We start from the raw sequence: 26,450 nt of genomic DNA, 5'->3' as shown, positions 1-26,450 counted from the left end.
TTAAAGTCAACAGAAAATCTTCGTGTAAAACGAGTACCAGCTCAGATATGTCTTCTTCTGAAGAACCAAAGAGGAACTGTTACGGGCGTACGACCTGGTATTTATGAAATATGGATTTACGTGTTGCGTGAAGAATGGTTAGCACCAGCCGTTGTGTGTACTATGCAACAAATTACTAGCTAATGAAAGCCTGAAGCCTTCGAAATTGCAGATACATTTTGAAACAAAGCACGCCAACTATAAAGATAAACACTTTTTTTTAAACGTATGAGCCAAAACCTCGAGGCATCCCAAAAGACATTTGAACGTGCCATTAGTGTTCAGGAGCAGGCACTGCGTGCATCCTATCTGGTCTCCTACCGGCTAGCTCAGAGCAAAAAGGCCCATACGGTTGCAGAAGTTGCCATCGATTTGTGCACTGCACTCAAAGGTGAAAAAGAAGCAGCGACCTTAAAGATAACTCCCGTGTCAAACGACACTGTTCATATGAGGATATGTGACATGTCAAATGATGTTGAGAAGCAGCTCACTGAACGTCTCTTTTCTCTCGCGTTTGAATATCGCCTTACAACTCGATGAATCCACAGACTTGGCTAGCCGTGCCATTCTCTTGGTTTATGTGCGGAATGATGACTTTGAAAATCAGTTAGTATCTTATTTAGTGCAGATTTGCCAACATCTACCACTGCAGCAGAGATTTTTTTCTGCAATGGACACATGCTCAGTGAGTTCTCCTGATCAACGTGTGTTTGTGTGACAACGGATGGGGCAGCCTCTATGACAGAAAGACATTCAGGGATCTCATTTACTATTTAAACATGTCCATCACAGTCCATTTCTCATTAGGAAGTTGAGCATGTAAGTAAGGATTTCTCATTTAGAAATTGAACATAAGTCCTGTTATAAGTGGAACATGTAAGTCCATCTCTGACTAAAAAGGTGAACATGAGTAGTGGTAGTAATGATAATAATAATAGTACAATTGTTAAATTATTGGCCTGATGATTCATGCTGATTATTAGTTATTGGGTCACGACTGCGCTGGTATCTTAAAATTTGGGTCATGGAGTCAAAAAGGTTGAGAACCACTGCTCTAATCATTTAAAGAGGAAGTGATACGATGACAAATATATCAGACATGTTTTCCACTCTGTACTCTGGATGTACACGCGAGCTGGTGACGCGTACCTTGAGTCTCTCCCTGAGGCTGTCTCTCTCGGTGGTCATGCGCTGCAGGTCGACTTGGGCCTCATCCCTTTCGGCCTCCACACGCTTCAGGATGCTGTGAGCCGTCACGCCACCCTTAGAGCTGCTACGCACTGAACGACATTTCATCACCTCACGCCTCAGAGCTGCTATCTCCTGCTGCGCCTGCAAGCAAACACATACAAATACACACACATACAATAACACACACACAAAGTGAGAAACAAACAGATGCAACCTTTCAAGGGCAAATGTTATTTAATGCTCCGCACAGGAGACAGTCTTAACAGTCAAGACAGGTTCTCAGCTAGCTGCTGCCTTCAGAGCAGATTAAGTCCCCAGATCATACTGAGATTAAATCCACATTACCTGGAATCATATGCTACTCTGTGAGAAGCTGAGAAGCACTTTTACTTAAGATTTAAATGTGTAAAACTAGCTGGCTAATGGACTCTCACTCTTTCGTGTGCTTTAGCCAGACCGAATAGCTGGACACGGAGAGGGCGGCCATAAGGGAGTTCACCTGCTGGTGGTACATGCTGGTCTTGTCGCGGTCAGCGGTGAGCACCTTGACGTTGGCCTGGATCTCCGAGAGGTGGCGTTCATACTTCTCCAGCGCGCCCTGCATCTCGTCCCGCTCCCGGAGGACCCTCATCAGCTCCGAATCATACGTCCCTCCCTGACCACCACCGGCACAAGTCCAGTTAGAGAGCACTCAGCAGGCCCAGGAAACTGGCTGACTACCACACCATTTGACAGTCCATTGACATTTACATTCATTCAGCTGGCACAGTCTCTCATCCAAAACAACTCATGTCTGCAGCAGCAAATGATAGAGTGTTTAGACAGTGGCTTAAGTCTGCCTCAATGTATCTATGGGCCATAAAATCCTCATGAGTATATGTTTTCAAAAGATTCTGAACGGATTTAAGTGTGGAGTGCTATTAGCCAACCCTTCCAGAACATTGTAATATGGTCCAATTGGCTTGTAAGGGGTCAGCAAAAAAAGCAAGTCACTAGAGTTTTAACTCTAAAGCATTGTTATTTTAAGTTTTGCAACATTACAAAGTTAACCATTTACAAAAAGCTCCTTCCGTAGATTAAAATAAGTAACCATAGAACCCTGAAAAGATAGCAGTGAAATGCTGTCTGTGTATGTTACATGGCTGCCTTGAACTATGTTAATACTTCATCTATGGTAAGGAATGCAACAGGATGAAGGTGTGTAGTGGGTGTGGTTGTACCTTGACAGGGGAGTGTTGAGAGGTGATGGGGTTGATAGCAAGCCCTCGTGTGGGGCTGGTTGATCGTCGGCTTCTCTGCATGTTGCCCTGAAAGTGCACCTTTCGTCTGAGGGTGTCCACCTGTTCCTGCTCACAGCCACCGGTTTCAGCCTCTGCAACTTGAACTCCCTCTGAGAGAGAGGAATCATCGTTGCTCTCCTTTTGAACGTAACAACACCAGTAGCCTTCCTATTTTGTTACTAACCAAGTCACTTGGATGATACCCACATTTGAGCAATACTTGCTACAACAAATTATACTAAATCTAGACGGCTATTAGTCAGTAAAGGTCTCGTGTTGCATCAGTCAGTGCAGCTCTATCCTCTCATGAACCACACACAGCAGTGGAGTCAGTTCACCTGTGGCTCTGAGCTCCTGCAATATAGTGTGCAGCAGCTGCCTCTCTCTCTGCAGCCCCTTCAGTAAAGTCTGATGCTCCTGGTCCTGGTCCTGGTCCTGGTCCTCAGCAGACCTAGAGCATAGCTGGGCCTGCCATTCCTCATCCGATCCAGAGCTCAGCTGGTGCTCTGATTCATCAGTGTCTGACTGAACTGACTCAACCGTCTAAGACACACACGTACACACACGTTTTAACGTGAGCTCTTTGTCTACTCATATTAATATTAATAAAAATGTGCATGTCAGAGCCTCTGTGCTATGCTCAATCACAGTCTGGATGAGAGTGGATAGATGTTTGTGCTTACATGGTTTAGTTTAGTTATGGTATTTTCCAAACTGACAATATTTTGCTGAAGACCATCAAGGATGTTCTAGGAAGCGAAACCATTCAGGCAATATTGCATAAAAAATATGTATCACTCTGGTGTACCTGAGCCTCTGGAATCCTGGACAGGACTCTGAATCTTCACTGCCACCTACTGACTTACCTCTGACTCTAACGACCTCAGAATCTCTGGAAAGAAATGATCACCATCAATGCAGAAATTAGATTGTTGTTACTAAATTTGGATAATTAAGACAACCGTCGAAAACTCTTTTCTGACTGATGTACTTCTGGATAAAAATTTAACGCTAAACATGTGGTGGTGATCTCTGAGGTCCTAACTGGTTGTTGTTTCTGATTGTGGATTAGGACTTTTTCTTGACGTCTTGGCCCTGTGTATGCATACACTTTAAATAACTGCATAATAAGTTACATACACGAAATAATGCTTAATTGCACAACAAATAAGGTGGGGAAAGCATGGTGAAAACAACGGAAACGAATATCTCCATGGCAACCGAATCTCAGTATCTCACAGCACATTGGAATTATCAGCTTACCAAAACTTTCTCCGTTCGCGACAAAATCGGCAAGACGTTTTACTACAAGTAAACGTGCATCCCCCAAATAAAACTAGAAAAAAAATAGACAACCAGTCTAATTACCTAAACACTGATGTATAAACTAAACTATCTACTAAAGTAGCCAGTTGAAAGAGGTAGCTATCTTATTAGCTAGCGAACGTCTAACATTAGGCTGAACACACTCGGTTGTTTAATTCTTACCTTTTTGTCCATTTGCTGTCCACCTGTTTTGAAGAAAGTGTGGGTCAGTATAAAGTACGTCGTTTTCTTTGTTAACTAACAGTTTCTTTGGCATAGAAACTAACTTCTCAGCGATGCTAGCTACCTAAATGCCTACAGTCCACCGGGTCATCTGCAGGTGCTAAACCGCTTTTCTACAAGGATAAACATTTGGACAAATCACAACTCTGGACGCGGAGCGTCACAACGCTAGCTGTGGAACTGCACCAATCAACAAGCACTTCTTGCGTCTGTAACCCTGACAACTTGACATTCGTACAAGTGTATCACTGTTGAATTTAGTACCTTCTCCACCAACTCAGACATATCTTTAACCTGCTATGCAAAGAATGGAACACGCTAGCATGTTAAACGAATTGTAATTTAGTTAATTCGGTCTTTTATTATGAATCCCACAGACACTTACGAATCCATGTTTTGTCAAAATCAATATGGGCTCAGTGGTGTTGTAGGCATCAGGTATGACTGATCCCCATGATGAATGTTCCTTGTAAATATGTAGAACCAGCTTGTAAAGTCTGAGACAAAGATGAACTGTCAACACATCTGTATTTTTAGTGAGAAGTTGGTCCATTGTATTTATCTTGATCCGATGAGTCGAACCAATTCATTGTCAAACATGAAACATTAGAGAATTTAATCTTGCCTGTTATAAGTCTGATGCCAAGAATGTGTTGGCTGCAGCCAAGAAAGACATTTGAGAAAAGAAGACACGTTGTACAGTGAGTGGGGAACCTTGGATGTCAGAAACGATTCAAGCCCGAAATGGAAAAAAGGAAACATAAGACTCAGTACAAATGAAGATTTAACCATTTTAATGCACAGTTCTACTCACCAATGCATGAAATGAATGAACAATAAAATGTGTTATAAAGAACAGACACTGTTTTTTTCCCCCCTTTAAAAAACAAAACAAAAAAAACACTTTACTAAAAAAATCCAATTCCATCAAAACGGTTATTCTCTTCTGTGGCCATTATCCCCACAGTTTTATTGAGTTCACCCACCGTGGCCTTAAACAAATCCATCCACTTAGCATCTCATCCATCCATAGGCTTGCAACTCCAGCAGTCTCTATGGTGGACTTGGTCTCAATCCTCCACACAAGCACTGACTTAACAACAGTTTCAGTGTATGAGTTTTGCACAGAGGCTAGTGGATGGGTTACAGGTAGGCAGAGAGGATGAGTGTAAGCCAGGGTCATGCTGCTACTCACTGATGGCCCCCTTCCCTGCCGCCCTCTCCTCTTAGGAGACACACACCTCAGCAGTGGGGACAGCTGGGGCACTAGACGTCCTGGGCTGAGCACGCTCCAGATCAGACGCCTGGTTGGCCGCCATGGTCTTCTTAAAGAGCCGCACGCTGAGCTGCAGCAGCTCGCTGTCTCCTACTGGGGCCCCGGTGTACATCTGCTTGGTGGTGCCCTGGAGAGGGAGATGCATTTGGATTAACACATGATCAGGTCCATCAAGCGTTACCGTGGGTTCAGAAAGCAAACCGTATTAATTCAGTCTCCTTTAAGTCTTTTCAGACATATTCACTAACAACCTCCTTTAGCATGTTTCTTTTACAAATGTATCTGGCAACAGCCTCTTAACTCCATGAAAATAAATGTATGCTGCTGATTCTAAAGTGGGTGTGCTTTATAATACCAGAGAGGTATAAATGTGGGGGTTGTTGCACACACACCTTGTCGTTCTTGAGCAGCTGCTTGCGGATGGCAATGTCCCGCCGGGCGCTGAGGGCCTTGCAGCTGGAGCCCAGGTTGCGCAGAAGAGCTGCCCTCTCCACACGCCTGTTCAGAGCCGCCATGTTGATAGCGCCCAGGTCGTGCTCAAACAGCCTGTCAGCATCTACATAAGGACCAGGAGGAAAGGAGCGGTCAGCATCACTGAGGAGAGCTGCAGTCCACCCCTCACATACACTCTTCAGGTTAACCACTGAATGCCGTAATACACATTTAGTTGAAGGGAAACAAGTTTTGCACAGTCATTTTTATTTGGACGATTCAGATGCATTACAATGAAAGGACTACACATCAGGAGCAATATGATAAATAACTATAAGACCGTGACACAAAAAACATCCTCTTCGAAAAGTCTTTTGAAAGCAATTTGCTCTAACCAGCACACTTCCATCAGCTCACCTTTAGGGTCGTCCAGCTCCCCTTTACAGACTTCCTTGACGCGCGCGAGGAGCTGAGGCCCAGCCAGCCGGCGGGAGACGCCCGCCCTGAGCAGCACAGCCCCCGGGGTGAACCTGAGCAGCGCGGCCCCTGGAGCCCGCGGCTCCTGCTTCTGTTTGGGCATCAGGCTGGACCAGTCCACATCAATCACATCCAGAGGACCTGAGGACCACCCAAAGCGTGCAAATCCATGCATGAGATGTGCTCCTGTAAGCCCTATCAATCTAGTTTTTTTTACACACAAATTACATGAATAGATGCTGTGTACCACTCAAGGGAAAGTCCTAGATGTAGCTCCAGTGTGTGTGAGCATCGAACCTCCACTAAAAAGGGTCACGGACGTACCTGGGACTCTCTCGTCATCCGGTTGGTCCTCTCTTTTCTGAGCGCTGTCTGCTAGAATCTCATCCAGTTCATCATCACTGATTGGTTCATACTCTTCACCGCCAGAGACCATAGACTGGGCGTCTTCTCCCTTCACTTCGTCCTCGTGCGAAAACATGGTCAGATAGACACTTTTTGCTTTTGGAAAGAAAAAAGAAAAAGTTGACAGATGATAAGCATGGGCTATGTAATTCAACTCGACTAGAAACAAGACTGAACAGCTGTTATTTTTTGAAGTCTGAATGTTATTGTATTGTTGTTTAGTGCTTACCATCTAGGCTTTCGCCCTTCTCATCTAGACCAGGCTCGCTTTTAATTAGTTTAATGGAGCTAACGTGCCCACTGTCTGCTGGCTTGTCAGGAACCATAGCGACGGGCTCCCGCGGCAACAGGGGATCAAAGTCTCCACGCTCAAGGCGGCCATCACCCCTGGCCTTGGGCTCGCCGTGGGACATGGGGTCGAAGGGGAGCAGCCTCTCCCTCTCTCCACGCTCCCGTTCTCGTTCCCTCTCTCGCTCCCATTCCCGCTCTCGCTCCCGGTGCTCACGCTCCCTCTCCGCCCTCTCCCTCTCTCGCTCGCGCTCCAGCCTCTCGTGCACGGCGCCTGACAGGAGTCCTTCCGGCAGCAGGCGTTCACGTTCCCGCGGCTCCCTCGGGTCTCGCTCCCGCTCTCGGATGGGCTCCCGGTTGGCCCCGCGGTGTGGCAGCAGGGGCTCTCTGGGGCCACCTCTGGGCCCCCAGTCCCTCTGTGGCTCCTGCTCCCAGTCTCTCTGCTGCGGGGGGGCGCCGGCTGGCCCAAGGCCAAGAATCCCGGGGCCCGGCGGCTGCCTAGGGTCCTTGCGGTCACGGTCAAAGACGTCCCGCTCGCGTTCCCGCTCACGCTCTCGTTCCCGGCTGTCGTAGGAGCCCGCACGAGAACGCGCCTGGCGCTCCGACTCTGGGGAGCTTCGCCGGGAGCTGTGGCTTCGGGAGTCCTGCCGATCTGGAGAAGGGAGAGAAGAAAAGTATTCAAAATTAAGTTTCAAAAAAGCTTTATACTGACCTATATCAGTCTATTACATGACGCCCCATGGGCTTCACTGAGGCACTAAGTCTGAGTGGTATATACGTGTGTGTAGATGTTGTGTTGGTCTGAGTGGTATGTGTGTGTAGATGTTGGTATGTGTGTGTAGATGTTGTGTTGGTCTGAGTGGTATATGTGTGTAGAAGTTGTGTTGGTCTGAGTGGTATATGTGTGTAGATGTTGTGTTGGTCTGAGTGGTATATGTGTGTAGATGTTGTGTTTGTCTGAGTGGTATATGTGTGTAGATGTAGTGTTGGTCTGAGTGGTATATGTGTGTAGAAGTTGTGTTTGTCTGAGTGGTATATGTGTGTGTAGATGTTGTGTTGGTCTGAGTGGTAAATACGTGTGTGTAGATGTTGTGTTGGTCTGAGTGGTGTGTGTGTGTAGATGTTGTGTTGGTCTGAGTGGTATATGTGTGTAGAAGTTGTGTTTGTCTGAGTGGTATATGTGTGTGTAGATGTTGTGTTGGTCTGAGTGGTATATACGTGTGTGTAGATGTTGTGTTGGTCTGAGTGGTGTGTGTGTGTGTAGATGTTGTGTTGGTCTGAGTGGTATATGTGTGTAGAAGTTGTGTTTGTCTGAGTGGTATATGTGTGTGTAGATGTTGTGTTGGTCTGAGTGGTATGTGTGTGTAGATGTTGTGTTGGGCTGGTCTGGTCTTGTGTGTAGATGTTGTGTTGGTCTGAGTGGTATATGTGTGTGTAGATGTTGTGTTGGTCTGAGTGGTATGTGTGTGTAGATGTTGTGTTGGGCTGGTCTGGTCTTGTGTGTAGATGTTGTGTTGGTCTGAGTGGTATATGTGTGTAGATGTAGTGTTGGGCTGGTCTTGTGTGTGTGTAGATGTTGTGTTGAGCTGGTCTTGTGTGTGTGTTGATGTTGTGTTGAGCTGGTCTGGTGTTGTGTGTAGATGTTGTGTTGGTCTGAGTGGTATATGTGTGTAGATGTTGTGTTGGTCTGAGTGGTATATGTGTGTAGATGTTGTGTTGGTCTGAGTGGTATATGTGTGTAGATGTTGTGTTGGTCTGAGTGGTATGTGTGTGTAGATGTTGGTATATGTGTGTAGATGCTGTGCTGGTCTGAGTGGTATGTGTGTGTAGATGTAGGTATATGTGTGTAGATGCTGTGCTGGTCTGAGTGGTATGTGTGTGTAGATGTAATGTTGGGCTGGTCTTGTGTGTAGATGTTGTGTTGGTCTGAGTGATATATGTGTGTAGATGTTAGTATGTGTGTGTAGATGCTGTGCTGGTCCCACCTGAAGATGTGCTGCGGCTAGGCTCTCCTCTCCTCAGCTGGTCGATGCGGGACTTCCGCTCAGCCCCCACGGGCTCGATGGCTGCCACCCTCTCCCGGTCGCGCTCCCTCTCCCGCTCTCTCTCTCTCTCTCGCTCGCGGTCTCGGGCAGCGTTGCCCCCTGGTTGGCGCCCTCGACGCGCCCTGGGAGCCAGGGGGTTCTCGTCACGATGGGGCTCATTGGAGGGCGAGCGCAGGCGGGCAGGGCGGGCCGGCCGTCCTGGGGGGTTGCCCAGGAGTCCCATGCTGCTGTTGCGTGGCGGTGGGTGCTGCTCCAGGGGGGTGTTTGGCAGGAGGGGCTTCCGCAGCAGGTGCTGGGGCAGCAGGGGCAGCAGGGCAGGTGTGGGCAACAGCATGGGGGGATCGGGGAGGAGAGGGGCAATGGGAGGGTCTGTCCTGCCCCTCCCGAGACGCCGTGTGGGGAGTACCTCAGTGGGCAGTAGGGTCCTGGGTTCTGGAACAGGGGGGGGAGCTGGGGGCGGGACCTCGTCCTCGTCGGACCAATCGCTGAGAGGCAAGGGGAGAGGCGAGCGCTGGCTGGCTGCTAGAACCCTCTGGGAAAGCAGGTCCTCCTTGTTGATTGGTGGGGGTGTGCGTGGGCCACGCCTCTTCTTGCTAAGGGGGTGGTGCACGGCGCCAGGCTCCTCCTCCGACCCCTCAGAATCCCCGCCTTTCCCCCCGCGCTTGCGTTTCTTGTCCGGGGCTCTCTTCTTGGGCATCTTTCTGGGTGAGAGGAGGGGCGGTGGGGCTTCTGGGGGGGGAACGCTAGCTACGGGTTCGAGGGTTAAACGCTCCTCGCGTCCAGCGACTCCCCCGGCTCTCTCCTCCTCCCTCCTGCTCTTCTTCAGACCTTTCTTCTGGCCTTTGGTCTTCTTCTTGCCCTCCTCGTGAGCAGCGGGCGGCTCCCTGTCCCTCCTGGCCTCCTTGGCCTCCTCTGGTGCGGGGGCGATGGCAGGGGGGCTGGCCTCGCGCTCCTTGCCCCTCCTGGTGTCTGGCACAGCTGTGGCGCCCTCCTGTTCGCTACGGCGGTCAGCTGCACCTCCACGTGCCTCTTCGTGACCCCGTCCACGCACATCCTTCTTGTCGCCACGGCGATCCTCCTCCTTCCAGCGGGAGGGCTTCTCCTCAGCAGGGGCGCGAGAGGGGGGAGGAGAGCGGGGAGGGTCCTGGGGACGGACCACCTGACTCAGGAGCCGGTGCTTCTCACCTGCACACAAGCATTATGGACAAAAGCAGTTATGTATCAATTATATTAGCAATTTCTCAGACTTCAATTCTGATCATTTCTGAGGCTCGCTCAGGTAGACTGACATAAAGACACATACGTTTCTCCTCAGTGCTGTTATAGCCATCGCTATCAGCAGGGCTGGCCTCTCGAGCACGTTTAGGAGAGGAGCGAGGGCTTTGGCTGTTCTCCACTCTGTGCCTCTTCCTGCTACAACGACACAAGAAAGAAGAAGTTACGGAACAGATTTCATAAGCAGTCAAGTAATAATACATTTTAACGTCATGCTTATTAGTGTTGCATCATAGTTTTTGGCAAAAAAATAAATAAAATAAAATACCTGGTCTTGCGCTCCTCGTGAGCATCTCGAACTGGGCGGTCTTCTCTAACCTCATCTCTCCTCTCCCTACGCTCCTCTCTTCCCTTCTCCCTCTCTTCCCATTCTCGCTGTCGCTCCCGCTCCCTCTGCTCCCTCTCCCGTTCCCTTTCCTTCCTCTCCCGCTCTCTCTCCCGCTCCCTTTCCTCCCTCTCCCGCTCTCGTTCCTCTCGCTCCCTCTCCCGCTCTCGTTCTTCCCTCTCTCTCTCCCTCTCCCGCTCACGGTCTCGCTCTCTGACCCGCTCCCTTTCGCGTTCTGCTTCTCGCTCTTTCTCCTTCTCCTTCTCCTTCTCCTTCTCTTTCTCTTTCTCTTTTTCCTTCTCCTTCTCCTTCTCCCTCTCTCGATCACGATCTCTCTCTCTTTCTCTCTCCCGGGTTCGGTCATCTCTGCGTTCGTCTCCTCTCTCCGCCCTTCGCTCATCCCTCCGCTCGTCACGCTCTGGTTCCTCGCCGCGGCTTTGGTGTCGGCCAGGAGAGGGCGCTCTAGCCTCTGGGTCACACAAACACAAACAATACATTCAGAACATGGACCGACTTTTCATTCACTTTTCAGATGATTACTCTTGGAGGTATGAAACACTATTAAAACCTGCTTAACATTCAAATCAAATCCAGATCAAGGTTGGATAGTATTCACAGGCCTAACCTATGCCAAATGCAGATTGGACCTTTCATTAATAAATGTAGCAGCCAACTCAGGCACAAGAAGGCATTTAAAGAGGTAAGCAAACTGACTCACTTGCTAGTTGTACTGTTGGTAGGCTTGTTGAGGCCTCACCTCTTTCCCGGTTATCCCTGCGCTCCCGCTCCCCGTGGCCACTCCTGCGGTCATAGGACGAGTCTCGGGCCTGCTCTCCTCTCGGCCGCTCGTTGCCATAACGATCGGTGGTTCGCTCGTTCCCTCGTTCAGTGGCTCTGCTATCGCTTCCGCGCTCTGAGCCCCTCTCCGCACTCCGCTCACGAACAGCGCTCCGAGACTCCCAGTCATGACCACGCTCGCCTGGTGATGTCCGCGAACCTCGAGACGCACCTGCACACAAAATACAGTCGTGCATGGGGGCACGGTCAGTAACAATGACCACTACAAGATTCTCTTAAACTTCAAAGCAAAGCACCTTTCTGATGTTAACAGGTAAAGTTTAGGGCTGAACGATAAATTGCAATTGCAATTAAATCGCGATATGGTAAAACACGATTTTCTAACCGCAACGTCCGTGATTACAAAAAGATGGTACATTTTGCACACAGTGTTTAAAAAGTGCATGCCTTGCATTTAAACTTTAAATTACTTTGTTTAAATAACTTAAATGCACAGTGGCAGAGCCACCGATGTGTTGTTCTTGTTTCTGTAATAAGCAGTTAAATCAAAATGCAAAATGTGGGAAAGAATATTTTACACTAAATGTATCTAATATTGTGTTGGTCATATTTAAACCCTTCATTACGGTTTGTTGAAAAAAAAAAAGGAGAATAAAAATAAAGAAATGGCATATTTAAATCGCAATCGCAATATTTGGGGGGGTGGGGGGAATCGTAATTAGATTATTTTCCCAAATCATTCAGCTCTAGTTAAGGGAGGTAAGAAGGTTGGCTTTACACACAGATTCTTTATACTACAGCTACACGGTTGGGTTCCACACCTTTCTCTGCCGGCTCAGCTCCTCGGCCCCTGCCTCGGCCCACTCTCTCAGTGCGGGTGTCCGTCCTGGCCTCAGTCCTGGCCTCCGTCCTGGCCTCGGCCCTCGCTTCACCTCTGCCCTCCTCCCGGCTGTGGCCCTTCCCATAATTCCCACGATCCTCTGGGGCGGCAGCCTCCTCCTTCCTGTGCGCCTCGGGACGCTCCCTCTCTCGATCTCGCTCCCTTTCCCTCTCCCGCTCACGCTCCCTCTCCCTGTGCTCGGGCGCGTCTCGTGTTGAGCGCGCGTCGCTCCTGGTGTCTGCGCGGGCGTCTTTCCCGTCCTGCCGGTGCGGCCGCTCGTCTCTGCTGGCGTCCCGGCGGTCCCTGCCGTCGCGCCGATCGCGGCCGTCCCTGGGCTCTCGATCGTCCCGCGTGTCTCGCAGGCTGCTCTGCTCTGGCTCGTAGTCCCGCTCCTCACGGGCACCTTCCTTCTCACGCCTACCGCGACTCTCTGGCAGAATGGAAGATGAACACATTTCTATCAGTCTCATGACAATTCATAGTTAGCGAGTGCATGCAAAGTTTTTTTATGTTTATGTGCACATCTGTGTGTGTGTGTGTGTGTGTGTGTGTGTAAGTGAGTCTTCTAGTAACCCACCATCTCTGCGTTCCTGGCGTTTCTCCTGCGGTGGGGGGCTCCTGTCTCTCTCAGCGCGTCCCCCTTTCTCTCGGCCCGCGGAGTGACGTCGGCTGGGGCTGCCGCGCCGCTGGGCCGGAGGGGAGGGGCCGCGGGGGGTCGGGGGTGAGCGCGAGCGCCTCAGAGTAGAGGAGGTGGGGGGAGGAGAGGAGGAGGAGGCGGGGGGACCAGGCTCACTCCTCAGGTAGGAGGGCGAGGGAGGGCTGCGCCCGCGTCGACGGGGGGAGGGGGTGTGTCTCTGGGCGGAGGAGCGGGAGCCCGAGTGGGAGGAGGGGGAGTGGTGGCGGGGGGCTGGAGGAGAGGGGCTGTGCTGCTGACGGCTGGGTGACGCACGAGACCTGCACGACAGACACACACACACACACACACACGAAAAGACAATAGAAGAGGATGCATAGATATTCACCGTTGCAGGCTCTCATTTAGCTAGCTCCTTCGTGTTAAATGATTCAATCAGGTGAAAAAGATACAAATAAGTAATGAAGCCCCTCCGAGAGGTCAGAAGCAGAGAGATCTCATGTATCAGTTTATGTGCGTGGCGTTTGGCTGTAGCTCACCGGTGCGGGGACGCAGACGCGGGGGGTTTCTGGGAAGACAGCTTGGGGGAAGAGGACTTCCTTCGTCCAAGGGGTGACAAATCTCTGGAGGGGGAGGAGACACTTCCGGAACGCTCCTCTGAGGTCACCGACCTCTTGGCCTTGTTAGAGCTCTCCGACCGGTCCCTGAACAGAGATCACACACCTTGCACTGTTATAGTCATAATAGACACCAGGCAAGACTTTTCCACTAATGCATCTTTTTACCAAATCAAAATGGAACTGTATCTGCAGACCACTGAAAGGGCTGAGAAGGGAAGGCACATGCTGTTTTGATACCCTCTCTAACTGACCTCAGATCAGTCAACAGAAACAAACCAGTCAAACTAGTCCTGCTCTGTTTGAGGATCAGGACATTTGGTGTGATGAAAACCTCACTTCAGGACAAGAAATCATGCTGGCAGGCAGTTTCCAATGGCGACAATGATTGTGAATGTGGCTCAAAACAGACTTTAATCTAGCCAGCCATTAAACTGAAACTTTTGTCTCGTGAGGAGCAGAGAGTGGAACAGGTCAAAAAAGCTGGTGGAGAGACAGATATGGTAGTCACGTCTAGTTAGCCATTTAATGTCAAACTCTTGAAGAGTGTAAAAAGGAGGAAAAGTGAGAAACATTGACGTCTCTGACCTGCGTTTCTCTTTCTTCTCCTTGTGCTTCTCAGCGTCACGGCCTCTATCCTTGCCCTCCTTGGCCCGGTCCTCAGACTTCTCCTTGTTCTTGTGCTTGCCTTTGTGCTTCTTCCCCACCACATGGGTCTCCACGGGAGCAGGAGGAGGGGGACTGGGGGTCCGGGGCCCTTTCTTTTTCCCGTGACTTCCTTTAGAGAACCTGGGCAGAGAACCGAAAAATGACATTATCTAAAGATTAGTCTCCAACTTGGCACATTTTCTGGCTTTGACAACTTCTGGAAGATTAATGACCGCCTCTGATAAATCACTGGGTAGAATGCTGTAATCCGTCACATAGATGCAGGTCTCCAAAGCATCTGAGCCAAAGACCATCACTGGTACGATGCTACAACTATGTTCACTCTTTACTCAAACTAAACAGGTGTGAATTATTATACATAAAACATTAATGAATATGTATTTATTCAAGGACACCGAATTCAGTGGGCTAATGCTGTTCAGTGTTTATAGTCCAGAACGAGAGGTTAGGGCTAATAGTCTACATGGAGAAGTTTGCTACAATAGGTTCCCCATCAGAAGTGAAAAGTGAGCTATTAAACATGCTGAGTGGTGAATATGATCTGGTAGTGCAGCATGCTGACCCCAGGCCCAGACCGAGCACTCACCGGCCCTCTGCCTCCTCCGTGCGGGCCTGGTCAGACACGGGAGAGGAGATCACAGAGGAGGAGGACGACTTCTCCTTCTTCACAGAGCCTGTGCTCTTTCCTGATGCCTTGTATTTGGGCGAACCGCTAGACTTGCGGGATGAGGGGGACCCTTTGGAGCTTCCACGTTCAGGGGAAGCCTGAGGACAAAAACAGACTCATGAGGCAGGCGCACACACACACCACACACACACACACACACACACACACACACACACACACACACACACACACACACACACTGGATGTGATGCTAGAAAAACACAAAAAAAACACCCTCATGAGGGCGGTAGAGAGCTATGCAGTGTTCCACTCTTACCTTGGACATGCTGCTCCTATTCTTGGACGCTGGTTCCTGTTGAGAAGGGATTGTACTTTGTCTATAAGCAGTTTACAGTACGACATGAAATATGAATGTTACTTTTTCCCTTTAAGCTGTGGTAGTTTGGGTCACAAATCTCTTTACTCAGAGAATACCATCCTTGGCTGTTGTAAAGGTTATGAAAGTGTACAAAGCAAGTAAGCGCCCCTTGCTCCCCCCACCCCACCATCAGTACCAAATGCATCATTCACTGCACAACAGTAGCAGACTGCAGTGCTGTTGGAAGCAGTACCTCCTTCTTGATGATGATCTCGTCTCTCTTGTCCATATTCTCCTGTTCCAGCTTCATCAGCTCACGCTGAATCTTCTGTCTCTTCATCTCCAAAGACAACTCGTAGTCGTAGTCACCGTTATCAGAGTCTGCAAGATGATCAGATCAGCAACCAGGTGTGATACACAGACTTAGCATCAAAAAACTTTTAGACACTACTCAACACTTGATGAATGGAGACACTACTCAACAACTGATAAATGGACAGGAATAAGTGTGATGGTAAAGCTACAGAATCCTTCTCTGCTCCCTCCAGCTCACCTTCACGGGTTCCCTCCCACTCGGCTGGTTCTTCCTCACTCGCTGGAGTTCTCTCCTTGGTAATCTTTATGTCTTCTTTCTCCCGGTGCCTTCCCCGAGATGAGTCACGCTGCTTCTGCCACAGAGCATACACACAAGCGTACATTAAGCCTTGCCTGGATCTGATCCACACACTTAGACATCCAAGATATGGCTAGCTTCGAAAGCATTTCATTACTACTAGAATGTCCATCAAAACAAATGGAAGCAAATCAGGCATCATACGCATTGAACCACTGCTCTTACAGTGGTTGTGATTGTGACTGATGTTGGCTATTTAAGTTTGCAAGTTGATACCGTAAGCCTTGTATTGTTCCACAGAAGTCAGAAAATGATATGCATGATCTGAGGTACGGTAATCTGTCCATCATATAGTCACATTAGTGGTTTAACCTCCTAGAGCAGAAAGAGTGGTGATGGGAGAGGTGGTGTTTGAGCTCATGGGGTGTACAGGTAATGGGCTTACTCTGGTTGTGGGTGATGTAGGCTCTTCTGGGTCTCTTTTCTGGGGATCTGCTTCAACATCCTGTCTCTTATTCTTCATCCTCTCCCTGAGATCCCCTGTGGGCCTCTCTGCTGACCTGCTTTAACAGACAAAGACAATGATTAGATGGTAGAACCAGCACCATATAACAAATGGTATCTGTCCAGACAATTCAGTGACACAACCACATCTTCCACCTTAAGTATAAAAATCAGAGGACAGATCGCAATGTATTCAGGTCTTACCTGCTAAATGTTCCAGAAAAGCCTTTGCCCCGTGGCTGAGTTCCATGTGTATAGCGACAAGTATTGCCGTAACTGCAGTTCCCAGTCTTTAACCAATTTCTGCAGTGTGTCTGAAAGAAATCAAGATTTTGAATAAGGCCTCAGGAGAATGGCTTGTTATGTTGTTAATTGGGAGGTGGTCAGTGAGGCTTAACTGGGCTTTATCAACACATTAACGGGCAGACACAAGAAAGGACGTGGATTCCTTGACGGGCATCTGTTTAGTGTTTACAAGGTGGCTCACCTCAGCGGCATTCCCTCCAGTGCTGGGGCCGAGTCTCTCAAAAACGCTTGGCCTTCGAGAGGGTGTGGTGCTAGTACTGCTGTCAGATATGGTCTTCGAATTCTCCACTGTTACCTTCCGCCTGATCTTGGACATTCTGCAGGGCTAAGAATACAGGTTAAGCATAAGAGTGCATCGCCGCCAGTTAACATAATCTGCCATCCAGGCAGGCAAACCACGAAGGCATATTTTACAAAGGGATGAATGGTGATCTAACGCCTTAACAACTCAAGCGCTTTCAACGGACTTATGAAAACAGAAATATGTTACGTCCGTATAAGATTAGTATATGAGCAGGCTAGTTAGCTGGCATTAGTTAGCAAAACAATGACGCCGCAGCACATACGTGAAGCAGAACAATGTTACGGTAGCAGGGGCTAGTTAGCTGTGGCTAGTAAGCTACGCATGGCACTGGCTAGATCCGTAAGCAAGCTGGTCGACAGATTTTCTCAACATATGTAATTTTCACATTGGCAATTTATCAGCACAACATTTGGAACATTTGGAATAATCTCTCTCTGCGTGCAACCCGACAATTATTTTGGCGCGGAGAGCCTTGTCTGGAAAAGATACAGGCAGGTAACTGTTTGTTAGCTATGCTTGCAGAAGGACTGCATGGCTATCGTCGCTATTTTTCCATGGTTGTATTTACACCATGTTCTTACCCAAATTATTAATCAGGCGTCGTGTCCAGTTTCACAGACTATGGAGAGCTCTCTTCTATAATTACAAGTTAAAATCTTGCCTTTTAATCACCGGGGTTACCCGACCCGCCTTCATGATGTTAGCGATAGGGTGCTAAGCACTTGCCTGCTAACTTTCAGGCCATAGAAATACGTATGTTTTCTGGCTAGATTAGTTAACGAAATGCACCATGGGAAACTGGAGGTGTCAGTTGAGGGAAACTGTGAGAATAGACAGATGTGTGGTTAGTGCTAAGAGAATAAGAGTATAATAAGATAATATAGGACACGAAGTCTGTGCAAGGGGCTAGTATAGCCAGTAAAGAGTAGAGGGTAAAGGGATAATAAACTTGTGTATGTAAACATCTTTGTATTCCAATGGCTGTGCCTGTGACCATAGATATAGGCTGTAACAGCCCAACATCATGTGGAATCCAAGATAGTTATTTATATTTAATGACCATGCATTAATATACACACACATGTAAACTATGGTTGCAAACATGGACAAATGTCAGTGGGTGAAGATTTGAACTCAATAATGAATGAACTCAAAGGCTAGATGATTTTGTGTTGCATTTATTGATTTATTTGGATATGACTATAAACACATGCACACACAATTGACATGAAACTGAATATCACATAAATTAATAATGAATAATAAATGACTGTAGCAAGGTCGCACATCTCTGTGAACATAACTCATTGTGGCTTGCGGATAACTTTGAGAGAAATGCTCTTTAGTGCCATGAGCCCTTCTTTGCATGCTTTGGCAATGCGACTCGGGGGCAGGAGGAACCCGTACTGGCCACGGTCCTGTAGTTCAAAAGTGAAAGAGTAGTCGATCCCAAGGTTGTAGGCCCAGTCGTCCGAGCCTCCTGGAGCTAGATCTATGAAGTGACATGGACCGTTATGTTCAGTATAGTCTCGTGTCAAACTGATAATTGTGGACACAAAGCCATCGAATCATTGACTGCCAGACAGATTGCATCATTGTGTTCAAGGAATAACTGAAAAGTAGAGGAAGGATGTCACTTCTTCCATTGGAAGAATGGTGTGTTACAGTGGATATGACTTACATATAGTTTTAGATCCAGGGCCATATTTGTAGTGGTTCTGGTAATACCTCTGGATGTCTCGAGCTGCATCCCGTACCATTTCATGCTAAATGAACATACAAGAACATTCTTAACCATCTCTGCATAACAAATGGAAATCTTTCCACTTAAATTCAGTTTTACCAGTTTTACCAGCACTCAATTAAACAACATGTAGAATGTAGTGTCAAAAAGTAAATTTAAAGGCACCCAGTGCAACTTTATATAAACATTCAATGAAAAATAAACATTCAATTTCTAGTCTTTTTTACACGTAGTAAGTTTCAATAACTCCATACCATTACATATCGACATTCAAGGAGCAAAGATGAGACGTCGTTGTGTGGTGAGAACTGATAGAAAATCGTAAACAACAACAATCGCCGGTGGGGAGAGGCCATTTTTCCATTGACTGGAATCCTGCTTTATTTATTGTGGGCACTAATAAATAAAGAAAATGGCGGCGATTGTTGTTGTTATCTATCAGTTCTCATCACACAACGACGTCTTATCTTTGCTCCTTGAATGTCGATATGTAATGGTATGGAGTTATTGAAACTTACTACGTGTTAAAAAGACTAGAAATTTTGTGTTTATTTTTAAGCCTCGAAAGTTGCACTGGGTGCCTTTAAGTGCTTTTAAAATGTGTGCTTTAAAAGACAAGTTTTTATGTTAGGCAGACACGGACTAGCTCGTCGTGGTTGCGGGCCTGCTCGTGTGTGCAGGAGTAGGGGAAGAGCAGCATCTGTGAGTAGGAGTGGATGGAGAAGTAGAGCTTCACTGTGTCCTTATGGCTGCGCAGGAAGTTAGCCACAGCTTTAGCCTCTGGCTCTGACTCTGGGTATTGGCCACAGTAGGTGTCATCACAGGGGTTGCTGCTTGCCCCCGATGCTGTTTAAGACAAGAAGAGGAATGATCATACTTTTGGCAGATGTCAGAGTTTAAGAGTAGGCTATGATTGGACAAGTCTTGTGCCTTATGGATCTAATGCAGTTTTCAAGGTTTCACTTTTTGAAAAAGTAAATCTTAATAAACTCCTTAGTTCTTTAAAACACAAAAAACGTAAAAGTTAAATCATCTGACTTACATTATGTTGATATTGGAAAGGAAGAATGCTGTTCAACTTACTGCACCAATTTGCATCAAAATTTCTGTTTAAATCAACTCCAACACAGCCACTGTTTGAGTGTATGGACCGGTTCTTTCTCCACATACGCTTCTAGTGTGGAGTATAAAGAGGCAACTTTAAATTTAACGGTAACAAAAATGCTAGGTCTATAGTAACTGCAAGTCAAGGAGGAGAGTGTTATGACTTACTGTGGTCCAAGTGTATCGATAGCCATCTGGATTCATCACTGGCAGAACATAGATGTCCATGGAGTCCATCATTTCTGTGACGTCACGGTTTTCATTGTAATATTTGATGCACTGGTACCAGGAAGAAGTTAAAATGAATATTAACACAAGTCAGACTCCTGTATAGTAACCATATTATTTGGGGGAGTCATCAAGGAAAAGGGTACTAACATTGTCCACAAACCAGAGGCAAAAAGCTGGAGAGATCCACTCCCTGGCATGGATCCCACAGTCTATCCATATTGCTTTCTTTGGTGTGTTACTTGCTTTGCCAGATAGCTTTATGGACATACAGATAATATTATGACCAATATGAACATTCCACAATAGACCCCCAGACCCATGAAACATGAAAGTACGCTCCATAAAAGTGGACTATATATACACCCTATTCTCAGTAATATTCAATACTGCTTTTAATTTGGTTTCAAGTAATACAATGTGCCTTGAAGTTCTCACCTTCAGGACATAAAGTGGACGTTTTTCAAAGGATGATCCAATGAGACGCAACCCCACCATGTTTGGATAGTCAGTTGTTGTCTTGTTGATCCAAAAGTAAATCTGCCAATAAAAAAGAGCCCCAATCAAAAATCAGTGACACCTCTGAGATTCTAACGCTGAGTTACTGAAACATAACAAGAGCTCTCACGTCCTCCAAGGAGTGGTATCTTTCATAGTATGACACACTTTTTCTTGGGTCTGAGGAGTCATTTCTGGTCTGAACCTCAATAAGCTCCTCCGTGTTTTCCACCATAAGGCTATAAATACACAACATGGAGTTTGAGGCATTGAAAAAGATAACCCATTACCAAAGAGTGGTAGTCATACTAATAACTTGTATTCTGCCACTGTCTTACCTGTGGGTTACTTGGTTGCTTTCAAGCTGTTCTGTAACAGTAAGGACACTCTCTCCAGGGACATACAGATGGACCTCTGAGTTTGCCATGATGTGCATCGGAGAGGCTGGCTGCCATAGGACTGTCTGAGGACATACAGATCAACTCACTTATCTTTAACCTGCTGAGGATTGTCTAATTATCATGCAAGTAAACAAAGCATTTTAATATATGTATATTTGCAATAATATATATATATACAAAATAAACATCAGAAACATGTGCATTTATAGTACAACTGATGTTTGTATTATATATTGTGTATACAATATACACATCAAATATAGATATTTAGTGTATAAGAAACCTGCTATCCCAGTGAGTGTTTTCCTTCAGGCAAGGTCTGGCCATACCTCAAATTGAGATGATATATTTCTGAGGATGTCCACCTGCTCTGGGGTTGATGCAGTGATGGAGAGAACTTTACCACTGTTCAACACATCACGTATATATCAGAAGAACGTACAGGCATTCACTTCTTATTCATTTATCTACAATACTGTAAGAGTTACATTTTCATATTCAAGTATAATATATTTAACAAAATGATGATTATAAAAGTGGTGGTAATCACTGATGGCATTTATTGATAGACGTAAATCACGCTTGTATGTCTACCATCAAACCAATGACTAATATATTCCGTTTGATTAACTGGTAGAGCAAGGTGCTATTTACACTAAAGATGTGGATCTGATACTCTCAGAGCCCACATGTTGATGAAAGGGTATATGAGTTCTGTATGTTAGTTTTGTTAAAATGGTCAGCTAAATGGCTAAATAAAAATGATTAGGCAACTGGGCCACACATTTTGGATAATTGATCGAAGAAGTCATTATACAGTATTGATAAATAACACATTACTTTCAGTAGGTGCAATACAGGTTTAGCATTACACAAAGGTTACTAAATAGATAATATTTTTGGTAAGGTATAAAACAACTTACCTTTCAGTGGTGCTGTGACATTTTTCAGGAAATTTATCTAAGCTTAACACAAAAACTATTAATAGCTGGAGCTTCATTTTTGTCTGCCTCTAAAGACAAAATACTTGTGCAAAACTGATTCATCAGGTAGGAGGGGAGAGGGCAATAGATCAGTATTGATTTTCCTTGTTTGTTCCCTGGTTGAACTTTTAACAAAACACATTCTGCGTTCTGTTCAACTCTATTATTATATCTGGTCTATTTTTAGAGTAGGAATTTGATGTTTATTGTGCAGTCCCAGTATATCAGGTTATTTTCTTATAAATTACTTTTCTCATCACAAGATAAAAAGCCCTCTGAAGGTTCTCAGATGACACACCCACGTCGATAGGTGGCAGTATGGGAACTAGTGACTCGTTTGAAGTAAAACGACGTCAGCTCATGGATCATCCAAATCAACCTACTACCGGGTTGTAGATAATGTGTTGTCAACAAAATGTCAGGCCACGATCATTTGACTCTCTGTCTCTGTGATTTAATCAGGTAAGGAGTGTATGATTATATTAATCATTGACAGTAGTAGGACACACAGACAGTCAAGGAAAGCCCCAGTCGCAAATACGGTGATTGTAACTAACCCTTGTATGAGTAAGCTTAATATTGTTAAGATTGCACGCCATCCCTGTCGGAGTAAGCTGGCTAGCTGGCTCCCAAACCGAGTTAATGTAATCCTTTGACAGAAAATGAATGGGAATGTAGACACTTGTTTGCAACACGGGTGTAGGTTAAGTTCCAACTAGCGACGATGTTAACCAGAAATCGTTGCAGAATGAATTTGGTCATTTGGCTGGGTGTCAGCTGGGACAACATAATTTTTAGCTATGACAAGATCTTGGTTAAGACATAATCTTACTACTGCTCGGTAAACAAGTAGATTTAATATGCCCCCACAGATTTAGTTCATTCTGTGTGTATACTTCTTTCAGTTGTGGTAGTGTATTAATAAAGTGCAGTGTTAGCATTATGCTTTCCCTTCGAGATGGGGAGCAAACTGTCGCCAACAATGAACTGTAGGCAGGGGCGAAGTTTTTAACGAATATTTCTTGCGTTCATAGATTTAGTTTATTCTCAGTGTATACATCTTTCTATTGTAGCAATATATTATAAAAATGGAATACTGTATGCATTATGCTTTGCCTTCGAGATGAGGAGAGACATGAGGTTTAAACAGGTGTGGAGATTTCTCTAAATTGCGTCCATAGATTTAGTTCACTCTTTGTGTATATACATCTTTTTAGTATTTCAGTGTATTATAAAATTGAAATGGTGTATGCATTATGCCAAACTTAAGACAGAAGGATATTCGCGCAAATGAGTTCAAACTGATTGAATCGAAGTCGATGGACACAGTAAACTTAAGAATAGCTGTTCACAAAAACATTGTTGGATAGTCTTGATCAAGTCAGTTCATAGCGATGAGGTCTTGTGTAAGTGTGTGTGACATTATGTTTCTATTGTGTTGACACTGATTTGGTGTAATCTGTCTCCCCCCCCCCCCCCCCCCCCCCCAAACAGGTTGCTATGGTCGTTGGTACTGCCATGTGTGTACCTGTGCTTGGTGTTAACGACAACACTCTTCCTGCTCATCCTGGGGGTGCGAGCATGGCTACAGATGAACCGGAAGTCCAGACGGACACAGGACCCAGCTCCTGCTGTGGCGTTCTTCCACCCCTACTGTAACGCTGGAGGTGGGGGGGAGAGGGTCCTGTGGTGCGCCCTCAGAGCGCTGCAGAACCGGTGAGGAACTGCAGACTGCAGCTTCAAGCACTCACTCTCAACATGCTGATCTTGTAATAGGCCAGGCTCATGGGATCTGCGACGACGCTAAATCTCTTATCAATCCTCCTCAGGTACCCAGATGTGCGGTTTGTGGTGTACACCGGGGACCAAGGCGTGACTGGAGAGCAGATCTTGAATGGCGCTCGACGGCGCTTCAACATCGCCCTGCCTCGGCCCGTTCAGTTTGTGTTCCTCAAGCATCGGCTGCTGGTGGAGTCCAGCCTGTACCCCCACTTCACGCTGCTGGGCCAGAGTGTGGGCTCCATCTTCCTGGGCTGGGAGGCGCTCATGGAGTTTGTGCCAGACCTCTACATCGACTCCATGGGATATGCGTTCACCCTGCCAGTCTTCCGCTACCTGGGGGGCTGCAGGGTGGGCAGCTATGTGCACTACCCCACCATCAGCACAGACATGATGTCCGTGGTGCGAGAGAGGAACCCACGGTAAGACAGGAATGGAGCACATAAACACTACTGTTGTTTGTATTACTAGGAAGCACTAGTTATGCATAGACTCAACACTTGGTTGTATCATACACTCATGTCAGTGTGTGTAAATGCAGTCCATTCATCATGTAGCAAGATACAAGATGGTACCATGATGTTTACACATGATGTTTACACATGATGTTTACACATGATGTTTACACAAGTTGTTTTCTCTGATTTCAGCTTTAACAATGCGGACTACATCAGCAGTAACCCATTGCTGAGTGCCGTTAAGGTGGTGTACTACTGCGCCTTTGCCCTGCTGTATGGGCTGGCTGGATCCTGCAGTGACGTGGTCATGGTCAACTCCACCTGGACACTAGGCCACATCCTGGCCCTGTGGCGGGCGCCCAACCGCACCAGCGTGGTCTACCCACCCTGTGACGTCCAGTCCTTCCTCAGCGCTCCCCTGGAGGAGGAGGAGGAGCAGGAGGAGAAGAAGGAGCAGGAGGTGGCAGGAGGCAGCAAGTGTCACTCTGTTGTCTCCGTAGGACAGTTCCGACCCGAGAAGGACCACCGGCTCCAGATCCGGGCCTTCAAGAAACTTCTCGACCGCAAAGGGGGGAGTGCAGGGGGTCGGGAGACGGTGAAGCTGGTGCTGATCGGCGGGTGCCGCAACCAGGAGGATGAAGACCGCGTGCTGATGCTCAGAGGGCTGTGCCAGGAGCTGGGCGTGGCTGACAGCGTGGAGTTCAAACTCAACATTCCCTTCGAAGACCTGAAGAAAGAGCTGACAGAGGCCACCGTCGGGCTGCACACCATGTGGAATGAACACTTTGGCATCGGTAAGGAGAAGCACTCGCTGTCTTCCAGGGATAGTTATTAAGCTTAACTCATCCTCTTGACTCTTGACATGAATCCCTCCATATGTATCTCATTCCATTTAGGGGTCAGACTGTAGATGGCAGAAGTCTGCAAGTTGTACAGATGCAAGCTCTTCCTAACTTTTAACTTGGTGAAACAGTCCTGAAATAGCGTTGTGAAATATTAGCAAAAAAAAGTCTTATTTATTATTGTAAACCAGTCTACTACTATTCATTGTTTGGTTAATGGATGAATATTCCATGTGGTGTGTGTTTTAAAGATGAAGTGGCTGTAGTCCCATGCGATGGATGCTGACTCTTGTATCTCTCCCTCCAGGTGTGGTGGAGTGCATGGCAGCTGGCACAGTCATCCTAGCCCACAAATCTGGTGGTCCTAAGCTGGACATCGTGGTTCCATACGAGGGTGGGCAGACGGGGTTCATGGCAGACGATGAGGACAGCTACGCGGACGCCATGGAACGGATCCTCTCCCTGACTCCGTCCGAGCGCATGGAGATCCGCCGCAGGGCACGGCAGTCTGTCACCCGCTTCTCCGATCAGGAGTTTGAGGCGTCCTTCCTGGCTGCCATGGAACCACTGATGGGAACACTGGAACGTTGAGAGGACGGATGAGGAGAGACACTGACATGATTCCTAGACAAATGAGGGACTGGATGGACCCAGCCATGAATGGGTGAAAGGATGCTTGCTCACGTGCGGATATGCACACGCTATCTACCCATCTGTTCTACATTACAGAACTTTAGTGGGACAAGCACTTGCTGTGGCTGCTTCTCACATCCACACCCCTGAACTCATACCGGAGTTCTCACACACTAAATCCTGGTAATAAAACATGGATGGCAGACTGATATGTTGTTATAAGTGTAATCCAATACTTTCCACGCCATACCTTTCAAGGTACTGTTTTCTTGAGTTTTCTAGGTTTAGATGAATGAACTGAGTTTTACTTGGGGGTGAGAGAAACGTATAAAGAGCAAAAGGCAGACTGCGCCATCTAGTGGCTGAGAGTGGCTGCAGAGTTTCGTCCAGCCAGTAATTGTGTATGAGTATGTGGACATCAGACTGAAAACCTCATTGTTTTGTTTATCGTCCTGTCAATGTTTTATGATGGCTTCAACCACCACACATGCTGGCCCAGTTTTCTGTTTGTATTGCATCACTTTGTGATACTGCATTCCCTAAACTATCTGTTATTCCAGGCTCTGGTCGTTATATTAGAACTCTCTGACTGAGTGTCCTTTCAGTTAGGTGAACTAGTGAACTCACCGTTTGGTTTCTCCTCTTTCTTTTGAGAAACGGAAACTCTGTCTTTTGTTACAGTGCTCTCTATCAGTGCTCAAGTCAGTGTGGCTTCATGTATGTGTCAACTGGGAAAGTGAATGTGCTTTCTGAAATGATGAATTAAATGAATGTATTTCCAAAATAAATTATTTCACAATAGCAGTGTTCTTTCATCTTTCGAAGGGGGTTTCTATTGCTTTCACAGCATGTGGAATGTTTTCTCAGGCTTAAGGAGTAGGTGTGAAA

At 46.8% G+C, this 26,450-nt stretch overlaps 4 protein-coding genes across 8 annotated transcripts in view; 1 reads left to right on the top strand and 3 right to left on the bottom strand.

Annotated features, from left to right (window-relative positions):
* Positions 1-2,531, bottom strand: part of tsga10 (testis specific, 10) — a gene marked incomplete at both ends in the record, with an annotated part of 12,640 nt that extends 10,109 nt beyond the window's left edge. The window contains 3 exons of the mRNA XM_080835317.1: positions 1,189-1,371; positions 1,730-1,885; positions 2,451-2,531. Coding sequence (XP_080691443.1) covers positions 1,189-1,371; positions 1,730-1,885; positions 2,451-2,531 — 420 coding nt within the window. The remainder of the gene's footprint in view (positions 1-1,188; positions 1,372-1,729; positions 1,886-2,450) is intronic.
* A 2,383-nt stretch (positions 2,532-4,914) lies between these two features.
* Positions 4,915-17,623, bottom strand: zc3h13 (zinc finger CCCH-type containing 13). Of its 5 annotated transcripts, none has more exons than XM_080834321.1 (21): positions 17,474-17,623; positions 16,770-16,913; positions 16,487-16,596; positions 16,224-16,341; positions 15,719-15,833; positions 15,419-15,546; positions 15,124-15,159; positions 14,766-14,944; positions 14,099-14,299; positions 13,433-13,597; positions 12,837-13,213; positions 12,201-12,689; positions 11,300-11,590; positions 10,525-11,050; positions 10,285-10,394; positions 8,922-10,166; positions 6,878-7,588; positions 6,568-6,744; positions 6,184-6,384; positions 5,727-5,890; positions 4,915-5,461 (listed from the first exon to the last, which is right to left on the bottom strand). In XM_080834321.1, exons 2-21 carry the CDS (start codon positions 16,902-16,904, stop codon positions 5,285-5,287), a joined length of 5,655 nt encoding a protein of 1,884 aa, XP_080690447.1. In that variant the 5' UTR covers positions 16,905-16,913; positions 17,474-17,623; the 3' UTR covers positions 4,915-5,284. The 5 variants fall into 5 exon arrangements, with proteins under 5 accessions (XP_080690447.1, XP_080690450.1, XP_080690449.1 ...); XM_080834324.1 differs by having other exon boundaries at positions 10,285-10,391; XM_080834323.1 differs by having other exon boundaries at positions 15,719-15,830.
* Positions 17,624-18,196: 573 nt separating this feature from the next.
* Positions 18,197-21,867, bottom strand: cpb2 (carboxypeptidase B2 (plasma); the record flags this gene model as incomplete). Its single annotated transcript, XM_080835858.1, has 11 exons — positions 18,197-18,384; positions 18,574-18,658; positions 19,280-19,482; positions 19,720-19,810; positions 19,909-20,019; positions 20,119-20,226; positions 20,407-20,508; positions 20,597-20,705; positions 20,805-20,929; positions 21,197-21,272; positions 21,791-21,867. The coding sequence occupies 11 exons, from the start codon at positions 21,865-21,867 to the stop codon at positions 18,197-18,199; spliced, it is 1,275 nt and encodes a 424-aa protein (XP_080691984.1).
* Positions 21,868-22,256: 389 nt separating this feature from the next.
* alg11 (ALG11 alpha-1,2-mannosyltransferase) lies at positions 22,257-26,279 on the top strand. Its single transcript, XM_080835914.1, has 5 exons — positions 22,257-22,312; positions 23,345-23,566; positions 23,680-24,051; positions 24,280-24,881; positions 25,237-26,279. The coding sequence occupies exons 1-5, from the start codon at positions 22,266-22,268 to the stop codon at positions 25,518-25,520; spliced, it is 1,527 nt and encodes a 508-aa protein (XP_080692040.1). The 5' UTR covers positions 22,257-22,265; the 3' UTR covers positions 25,521-26,279.
* Positions 26,280-26,450: the final 171 nt, after the last annotated feature.

The sequence above is a fragment of the Sprattus sprattus genome, assembly GCF_963457725.1.
Source record: "Sprattus sprattus genome assembly, chromosome: 3".
Lineage (NCBI taxonomy): Eukaryota > Metazoa > Chordata > Actinopteri > Clupeiformes > Clupeidae > Sprattus > Sprattus sprattus.
This window is presented reverse-complemented; position numbering and strand designations above follow the sequence as displayed.

Bases quoted from the DNA above. Each gene is read 5' to 3' on its own strand.
- zc3h13 (XM_080834321.1), bottom strand. From the start codon at position 16,904: ATGTCCAAGATCAGGCGGAAGGTAACAGTGGAGAATTCGAAGACCATA. The intron at 15,834-16,223 runs GTAAGCCCATTA...GCTCTGTGGCAG, and splicing joins CTACATCACCCACAACCAGA to AAGCAGCGTGACTCATCTCG. The intron at 5,462-5,726 runs GTGTGTGTGCAA...CTCCCTCTCCAG, and splicing joins AGCTGCTCAAGAACGACAAG to GGCACCACCAAGCAGATGTA.
- alg11 (XM_080835914.1), top strand. From the start codon at position 22,266: ATGTCAGGCCACGATCATTTGACTCTCTGTCTCTGTGATTTAATCAG. The intron at 22,313-23,344 runs GTAAGGAGTGTA...CCCCCCAAACAG, and splicing joins TGTCTCTGTGATTTAATCAG to GTTGCTATGGTCGTTGGTAC. The intron at 23,567-23,679 runs GTGAGGAACTGC...AATCCTCCTCAG, and splicing joins CTCAGAGCGCTGCAGAACCG to GTACCCAGATGTGCGGTTTG.